General features: G+C 37.0%; 1 protein-coding gene across 1 annotated transcript; it reads right to left on the minus strand.

Annotated features, from left to right (window-relative positions):
* Positions 1–2,751: 2,751 nt before the first annotated feature.
* Positions 2,752–8,416, minus strand: LOC131639602 (uncharacterized). Its single transcript, XM_058910085.1, has 3 exons — positions 8,162–8,416; positions 7,566–8,084; positions 2,752–2,946 (listed from the first exon to the last, which is right to left on the minus strand). Exons 1-3 carry the CDS (start codon positions 8,414–8,416, stop codon positions 2,752–2,754), a joined length of 969 nt encoding a protein of 322 aa, XP_058766068.1.
* Between the last annotated feature and the right edge of the window lie 2,172 nt (positions 8,417–10,588).

Consider the following 10,588-nt stretch of genomic DNA (forward strand, 5'->3'; position numbering starts at 1 on the left):
ATATTCTCATGTCGCTTTTTGCTCCTAACCATTAGGTAGAAACCATGACAACTTTAGGAATTAGAGGTTCCCATCATATTAGGCTAGTTTTCATCTTAGGCTAGTTTTGTTTATTTTCCTTTTCAACTTTAAAACACTTAACAAAGGAAGAGGCGAATCACATTAAAGGTGGGAGAGAAACGAGTGGGATTTATTCCTTAATCTGTTTCTCGAACACTTAGTGAGAGAGAAATGAGTGGGATCCATTCCCTAATCTGTTTCTCGATCACTACAAAGAGAAATGAGTGGGATTCATTCCCTAATCTGTTTCTCGATTATTAGAGAAATGAGTGGGATTCATTCCCTAATCTGTTTCTCTATCCATGTAGAGAAATGAGTGGGATTCATTCCCTAATCTGTTTCTTTGACATCATACATTCTATGTGATTCAACTCGCAGATTAAAATCCCTTAAAAATCACCAACCAAAAACATCTAAAACATCTAATAAAGGCTCAGACCTAAACAAAGTAACGAAGTGGTGCGAAACCTTGTATTGGGTTTTGTTCATCATGAAGTTACATAAAAAACACAAACCAATCTTCTCTCTTCTCTCTCTTGCCCCCGAGGCATTCTTTCTCTTGCCTTCAGGGCATTCTTTCTCCTAATCGGACACGTTATTTCCGCTCCATTCCCAGCTTAAGACTCCAGAGGTCGAGCAGCGGAGTGCGAATGTAACTGTTCAACTAAAAACACAAAAACAAACAAAAACTAAAGAGCCGAACTACGGCGCTCTGATTCCTGAAAAGGATACGTAGGCATTAGGTCGCGGGGCCTAAGCGAGCACAACTATTTATAAACCTTATTTTCCCCGTGTTTCTTTTCTTTCATTTGCATGCATTCCCTTAATAATTAAGCTTTAGATTTATACACCCTTAGAATAGAACAAACATAGGTGGATACCATCGAGTACGATGGGCGTGAGGGGTGCTAGCACCTTCCCCTTGCGTAACCGACTCCCGTACCCTATCTCTGGTCGCAAGACCTTCTCTTATCCTTATTCTAGGTTTTCTGATATTCCTTTCCCTCTTTGGGATAAATATATTGGTGGCGACTCTGTCTGATTTTCGCGAGCGTGCGACACATGCTACACATCATACCTCCTCCAAATCACGGCATAAACTCAAAGCAAATTTTAGTCCAGGTTATAATACGATCAAATATGGAAAACGAAAGCAAAACTCATATGAACATGATGAATGAAGAGTATGCGTTTTAGGTTCTTTTCATCATCTCCTTCGGTTTATACTTACTCTCTTATACCTTATAAGAAGAATGGATTGAATTGGAACCTTTGAGATTGGCTGCAATGGGGCACACGAGTTTTTCACCTTTTCTTGATTTTTTGTGTCTTGTAACCCTAGCCTCTCTCCTAATTTTCATCCCCCCTTTGCTTCTGACTTATTTTAGAATATATATGGCCTCTATTAGGGTTGAGAGATTGGACATAAACCAAGCTTTGATGGAAGAATATTTGATTGAGAATTTGATTTTAATTCTTTCTAAAAATGGCTTAAACCTAATCTTTTCTCACCAATCCTATTTTCCACGAAATTTACACCATATATTTGATATTTGGATGATTGAAACTTGATTGAAAAATAAATCCTTGATTTAAATAAAATTATTCCATACTTTATATGTTTTATAAGTATTTAAATGAATAAATATTCAAATAAATAATATAAATATTATAAAATGAAATAATTAGTCTAGGAGTCCATATGAAGCCCAAAGTCATGTTAAAAATCCTAAAGTTAGGCCCATTGGTCAAGAAAACCAAAATTACTTAATTAGGGCTTTATGTATTTCTCCAAAATCGACCAACTTCTAAACCTTGTATCTCTTTCAATCTTTGCCATATGCCCATGTTCTAGGACTTTTTGGAAAGCTCAAAGAGTCCTCTAAATGACCCTTTTGGTTTCATCTCAATTGAAGCTTCCATGCTCAAGTTATGAGCTTTGACCCAAAAGGTGTTTTTGTTGACTTTTTGGAGACCTATAATCTCTTTGACCAGATCTCTTGAATAAAGCATTTCTGGCCTTGGCATGTGAGAGACAAAGTTGTAGAGAATCCAATTTCCTTTAGAATAGACTTTGGTTGGGAAATTTTTGATACTCCATGTGAAAGTTATGACCAGTCAAAGTTGAGTTGACTTTTCCTATAAAAAACCCTAATTTGAACCTTTTGACTTTGTACATTTCTGAGTCTTTATTAACGGATCATGATCAACCTTTGATCAAATGATGGATATAACCTCAAATACTTGATGTCGACCAAAAGTCTTGAAGTTTGACTGTATTTTAACTATAGTTGACTTTTAGGTCAACATAGTCGACTATTGATCGTCTGAGCCATTGAGTGAGCAATCCTTGAAATTGAAGCTTGACTTTTGACATGGAGATGCTTTGAGACATATGAGACACCTTGAGATCCATTTGAGGCCTTAGAGATTCAAACTCTTTTGATAAAGTACAAACCCTAATTTAGGAGGCCCTCGATTAGGAGAATTTTGCTTGAATAAACCCTTGAATCTTGAACCCCTGAAGATAAAATGAGATGGGCAAATTTTGGGGTATGACACTCAAACAATTATTAAATAAAACACACAAACAATACCAAATATCAAATAATCCTAATTAAATAAAATCTAATAAAAATAGGGTGTTACAACTCTCCCCCACTTAAAAGATTTTCGGCCTCGAAAATTACCTCAAGCAAACAACTCCAGATACGATTCCTTCATCTTATCCTCGAGTTCCCAAGTGATATTGTCATCGGCAACTCCACCCCATATCACTTTCACCAAAGAAATCTTCTTACCACAAAGCTTATTCACCTCTCGATCTTCAATTCGTATAGGTGATGTATCAATCGTCAAATTATCTCTTACTTGAACATCATCTAACTGAACAACATGCGATGGATCCGGAATGTACCTCCTCAATTGAGACACATGGAATACATCGTGAAGATTAGAAAGATACGGTGGCAATGCAATATGATATGCCACTTCACCTACCCTCTCTGAAATCTGATAAGGACAAATGAAACGCGGCGTCAACTTACGCGACTTCAATGCTCTACCAACACCCATTATTGGCGTAACTCAAAGAAATACATGTTCATCCTTCTCAAACTCAAGCGCCTTCCTCCTCTTATCATGATAACTCTTCTGACGACTTTGAGAAGCTGTTGGAGCGGTATAGCTGCAAGCAACAAAAGTTTTGGAAGTATTTATCCGGGAAATTATCGTCTCCACAGGGAATAGTGCATTGAATTGCTGTTTGAAGGATTCTTAGTTCTTGAGCTTGGGTTCAATGGGTTTTAAGTAAAAACGGAAAATATAACATATGAACATAAAAAGAATACATTCTTGATAGAGAATAACTTATCTGGTTCGAATCTAAATTACTCCTCACAAACTTAGATTTATCACTCCGTCGTACTTAATCTATAATACTCGTCAGAATCACCACATATCCCTCACATCAATGTCCATTTCTGCAACACCGACGAGAGTTCAACTATACTGCTCTTTCGACGATGTCTCAACCGATGGAACAACACAGAGACATTAAACTTAGATATTAACCCCAATCCTATGTCTAGAATCAAAAGCTAACAGATATCTCCCTAATCAAGATTTGTGATGTCTATTTCTACAACAACACAAATCCAAAGCATTTAAGCAAAAAGATCAGAAAAACACCGATTAAGATTTGTAAAGCAAACTTTATACAACTAGTAGAAAAAGCAACAAACATCCATGGGTTTAGAGTAATTTACATACAAACTCACCAAAAGAGAAATACAAAGAGAAGAGAAGAAGAGGAACCAAACATTTCTTGGTTTGTCAACACCAATCGATGAGAAATTCGACCTCCGATCATCCGATTACAAGCTCCAATGGTGTTTCCAAGCTAAATTTACCCAAAAATGACCTAGGATGAGTTGGGGTTCAAAAATACCCAAAACATAACCTAAAAAAATCTGATTTTCGTCTATTTATGCAATTTTGAGTTCTGTACAGCGCGCGTCGCGCGCAGGAGCGCGCATCGCGCCCAACCTGCTGTCATGAAAAAACAGCTTTTAGTAAAAATGACGTAACTTGAGAACCGTAACTCCGATTTGCGCCCGGTTCGAAGCGTTGGAAAGCTTGTTCAATTTCCTATTTAAAAATGGCAACATATAAACCAAATTGGTGATTTATTATTCTTTGGTTTTGAGCTTTATTCGTTGATGCGCTTGTTCCGTTGCTTAAAAATGCGCGTTTGAAGCCATGTCTTCGACACATTATTGCTCATGCTCCAAATACGCCTCAATACCTACAAAATGAATAGAAAACTATCAACAAGTATTAAAGTATATGAAAATACATCTATTCACAAAGTATACGTATTTATACACAAAACGGGGTATTATTCAAACGTACTAACAAAAAGTATAGATAAGTACAACAAAATATATATACAAAATAAGTACATTTTTGCACTTATCAGAAGCCTTCATCTTAATCTTATCCGTAGTCTCTTGAATCAACTCGGGTCCAACCACCGCACTCTCTCCCGATTCATACCAACACAAAGGAGTTCTACACCTTCTACCATAAAGAGCTTCAAAAGGTGTCATTCCAATACTAAAATGAAAATTGTTGTTATACGTAAACTCAATCAAAGGTAAGAAACTATCCCAATTTCCTCCTTGTTCCAAAACACAAGACCTCAAAAGATCTTCAAGCGACTGAATAGTCCTTTCTGATTGACCATCAGTTTGCGGATGATACGCCAAACTCAAACGCAACTTCGTACCCAAAGCACTTTGCAAACCTTCTCAAAATCTCGAAGTAAACCTTGGATCTCTATCCGAAACAATACTTGACGGAATACCATGCAAACACACAATCTTCTCGATGTACAACTTATCAAGTCTTTCCATCGAATAATCCATCCTCATCGGAATAAAATAAGCAAATTTTGTCAATCTATCCACAATGACCCAAATCGCCTCACAATTACTCGATGTTCTCGGCAAACCCGAAACAAAATCCATAGAGATATTATCCCACTTCCACTCAGGAATAGATAACAGTTGCATCAAACCAGGCGGCTTTTGATGTTCAATCTTTAACTTTTGACAAGTCAAACATGAATACACAAATTCCGATATATCCTTCTTCATACCTTGCCACCAAAACATTTTCCTCAAATCTTGATACATTTTAGTAGCACCAGGATGAATACTCAAACCACTTCTATGCCCTTCCTCAAGAATCCTTTTTCTCAAATCCGCAACATCCAGAATACAAACTCGATCACGACATCTCATAATACCATTCTCATCAATCCGAAAATCACCACCTTTACCTTGATTAATCAATGTCATAATGTCAACCAATTTCAAATCTGATTTTTGACCTTCTCTAATCTCATCAAGAATACCACTCGTAAGCTTCAACATACCAAGCTTAACACACGAAGACGTCGCTTCACAAACCAAACTCAAATCTCGAAATTGTTCCAACAATTCCAATTCTTGAATCATCAACATAGACATATGCAATGATTTCCTACTCAATGCATCGCTTATAACATTCGCTTTTCCAAGATGGTAGTTCAAACCAAAATCATAATCCTTTAAGAATTCTAACCATCTTCGTTGCCTCATATTCAACTCTTTTTGATCAAACAAATACTTCAAACTCTTGTGATCACTAAAAACGTAAAATCTTGATCCAAACAAATAATGCCTCCAAAGTTTCAAAACAAACACAACGGCGGCAAACTCTAAATCGTGCGTCAAATAATTCCTCTCATGAACTTTAAGTTGTCTTGAAGCATAAGCTACAACTTGTCCTTTCTGCATCAAAACACCATCCAAACCCAATAAAGAAGCATCACAATACACAACAAACGGTTCCAAAGGATCCGGCAAAATCAAAATAAGAGCAGAAGTCAATCTTCTCTTAAGCTCATGAAAATCCGCCTCACATTGCGAAGTCCAAATAAAAGCTTGACCCTTCCTAGTCAACAACGTCAACGACAAAGATAACTTACAAAATCCCTCAATGAACTTCCTGTAATAACCAGCCAAACCAAGAAAACTTCTAATCTCAGAAACAGACTTGGGAGCTTTCTATTGAGATACAACCTCAATCTTCGAAGGATCAACGAAAATACCTCCATTAGAGATCACATGGCCAAGGTAAATAACTTCGCTCAACCAAAATTCACACTTAGAAAGCTTAGCAAACAACTTCTTCTCTTTTAACACCGATAACACGATTCTCAAATGCTCCGCATGATCATCTTCACTCTTGGAATAGATTAAAATATCATCAATGAACACAACCACAAACTTATCAAGATAGTCATGAAAAATCCTATTCATATACTCCATGAATACACCAGGTGCATTAGTCACACCAAACGGCATAACAGAATACTCATAGTGACCATACCTTGTTCTAAAAGCAGTTTTCTAAATATCCTCCGCCTTCACACGAATCTGATGATATCCAGACCTCAAATCAATCTTGCTAAACAGACAAGCTCCAACCAATTGATCCATCAAATCATCAATCCTCGGAAGTGGATACTTGTTCTTAATCGTCACTTTGTTCAATTGCCTATAATCAACACAAATCCTCATAGATCCTTCCTTCTTCTTAACCAACAAAACAGGTGCACCCCACGGCGATACACTCGGACGAATAAACTTCTTCTCCAACAAATCCTCAAGTTGACTCTTCAACTCTTTTAACTTAGAAGCAGACATCCTATATGGATCCATCGATATAGGACTAGTTCCAGGAACTAAATCAATCAAAAACTCAACTTCACGTTCCGGCAGTAAATCACTTACATCTTTAGGAAATACCTCCGCAAAATCACAAACTATTGGCAATTCCTCAATGTTTCTCTTCTCATGTACATCTAAGGTTGCCAACAACATAAACAACTCAGCTCCATCTTGAACAGATTCATCAACTTGCTTAGCAGACAAAAACAAATCTTCCTTAACACTAATCTCAGGAAAAATAACCGTCTTATCAAAATAGTTGATATACACACGATTAAATTCCAACCAATTCATACCCAAAATCACATTAATCTGCTCTAACGAAAGACAAACTAAATCAATCCCGATATCTCTAGCAAAGATACTCAATGGACAATTCAAACACACATAAGAAGTAGAAACAGAACCCATAGCAGGTGTATCAATAACCATACTTCTATGCATATCAGATAATACAATATTCAATCTCTTAGCACTATCCAAAGAAATGAAAGAATGCATTGCACCGGTATCAATAATAGCAATCAAAGGTGTAACATTAATAAAGCACGTACCTTGGATTAGCCTATCATCGGTAGAAGCCTCCGCACCAGACAATGCAAACACTTTCCCTTTCGCTTTCTCCTTCTTCGGTTTGTCACACTTGGTACTAATGTGACCTTGCTCTCCACAATTGTAGCAAGTCACTTTTGAACCACTTCTACACTCGTGAGACTTGTGACCCACCTTGCCACACTTGAAACACGTCGCATCAGACTGAGGACATTCAGAAATACGATGTCCCTCCACACCATACCTATAGCACTTAACAAGAGTGTGAGATCCTCCCCCACTCGGTTTCTTGCCATTACAAGCTTTCTGCTTTCCTTTACCATCATACAGTTTCCCACGGAATTGAAATTTCTTCTCATTCATAGCCTTGTAGTGAGAAGCACTTTCCCTAATATCCTCATCATAGATCCGACTCTTGTTAACCAACTCCGTAAAACGAGTAATTTGTTGATAACCAATTGCCTTCTTGATATCACGCCTCAAACCATTGACAAACTTTAAACACTTAGATCTCTCCGCATTCATAGTATTATAGTGAGGACAATACTTGATAAGCTCTTGAAATCTAGCAGCATATACAGCAACAATACCATTTCCTTGCTTCAACTCAAGGAATTCCACCTCTTTCTTTCCACGATAATCTTCCGGAAAATAGTTTTCAAAGAATGCATCACGAAAACGATCCCAAGTAACCTGAATACCTTCCTCATCAAACCTCAGAGCCATATTGCCCCACCAATCCTCAGCTTCCTTCTCCAGTATGTGAGTACCAAACTGCACTCTCTGAGCATCGGTGCAATGACTCGAAAGATTTTCTCGATCGCCTTCAACCAAGCTTGAGCGTTATCCGGTTCATGCTCTCCCTCATAGGTAGGAGAATTATTCCTCTGGAACTTCCCCAAAGCACGATACTCATCATCATCACCATTCCGATTTCCAGCATTAGCTTGAGGAATTTCACCAAGAGATCTAGCCAACATCCGCAATGCATCAACAATGGCATCATCGTTCCTTCCAACAACCATCGTCCTACGACAACCAACAACCAAAACAGACAAAACAATATCGATCGTGTCAGATACACAAATCTAATACAACGGGAAATACGGACATTAACAACTATTGACCAACTGGTCGACCAAGCTCTGATACCACTAATGTAACACCCCTTTTCTAACCCCAAATATATCATATAATCTCACAGAGTAATCATGCATAAGGAAAAAAGGTGCCACATGTTGATTTCCACAAAATGAAAATCCCAAATTAACATACATACAACATCCATAATATGCAACGATCACATTGTAACACAATGTAAATCTCATGCTTTCATACATTATGCATAAACACCTGCGGAAAAACAAAAGAATTTCTACCACATAAATTCAATGAATATGTCTCATACCATATTCGTCTACCAATTCAAAGTAACATTAACATCCATGTTACTTAAATTCAAAAATCTAGGCTACAAGGCCTTTAAAACAACATATCCAAATGTTAACACATACATCCAAAATATTCAATAAAACATAAAGATACCAATGATCAAAACATAAGCACAAGTCAACAAAATCCCCCCAAGTGTTACATGACAAGAGCATATGACTCGCTACCTAATCAAATAACAAAACTCGGAGCTCTTCTGCTAAGCCACGAACAAGTAACTACTCGTCTGAACCTGCACGTTACCAACAAAGGGCAAATTCAAACAGAAGGGTGAGAATTCAAATTATTATAGAAAATATAATAATGGGAAATGCACATAAACAAGAAAACATTTTGCAATTCATCACTCTTCATAAAAACATGCTTCTATAACCATACATTAAAGTTAACATGTTTTATCATTAAACAACCAAGTTCCATCATTCAAGTAATTATATCTAATTACCAATTCAACAATTGCAAACCACTAATGAAATACCATCAAGTATACAAGTATCTCACAAAATTCCACATTATGCATCACTTATCACCTAATTAATCCACTCCAAACATATTTCAAAATCACACAAAACACAATTCACACCGACACGTGCGACTCAAGTGTGACTCTATGCAATATGCATGGGGATCCCATCCATTATCATTTCCGGTCATGCCGATTGTCTTTCCCCTATAGACTAGATAACCACCTCAAAAGCCTCATTCCTCGTCAAGCTTTCAAATCTCATCTGGTGTTATATTTGGGACAAGTAAATAACCTTCACGAGATTACCCAACATTCCCAGTTTCAAAGACTCGTGCTTGTGTACGAGTGCAACCAAACAAGACTCATGCATTTAAGACGATCTCTCTATCTCTTAAACTAAACAATCACATATTTACAACTTTGCACTACATTACACAACATGACATTCAATCTAATCTCAAACACCAATTAGAATTTAGAAATCAATCACATAATTCACGTTTATCATATCACACAATACATCCATGAACATTTATCATGCACAATTCATCCATAACATACACACATAATTACATGTTATTCACAATTAACATCATAATTAATTAAACAAGTGCCAACCAATCCTACTCTATCATATAGACAATTATTTAAGCTTCAATATGCTTCAAACGGCACCTAAAAAGATGTTACGGATCAAAAGATACAATATTTCAAAGTTTAGAAAAAGTTTCATACAGCAATGTCCGCTTAGCGGCCTTCAAGCGGCTAGCAACAGAAGCGAACTAAAACTGGGTTCCGCTTAGCGGGCTGGGTCCGCTTAGCGAGCCCTTTCTATTTTTGAAAAACAAACAGCATCCGCTTAGCGAGCCAGGGGCCGCTTAGCGGAACTGCGATTTCACAGAAAAACACAGCAACGTTCAGAACTGCGAAATGCACAATCCACTATTTCAAATCACTTCCAAACATCAATAAACATCAAATGCAATCATTATTGAACCATAATATTCATCAAAATCATGTCTACTCATGTAAATCCATTGAAATTAGCACAAAAGTTAGGGTTTACACATTTTAATGAAATTACAAAGATTGAAGATAGCACATACACAAACACATTACCCCATCATATATTCTACAAGAATTTGGATTTTAACCCTTACCTATAGCTCTTAATCCACCCTCTTCAAGAATCTACTTCCTCTTCTACTTTCTTCTCTTCTCTTCTCTATGCCTCTTTTCTCTTCTATCTATCTTTCTATCTTTTTCTAATTTAGGTTAA

This window comes from Vicia villosa, unplaced genomic scaffold (assembly GCF_029867415.1).
Source record: "Vicia villosa cultivar HV-30 ecotype Madison, WI unplaced genomic scaffold, Vvil1.0 ctg.002710F_1_1, whole genome shotgun sequence".
Taxonomy (NCBI): Eukaryota; Viridiplantae; Streptophyta; class Magnoliopsida; order Fabales; family Fabaceae; genus Vicia; species Vicia villosa.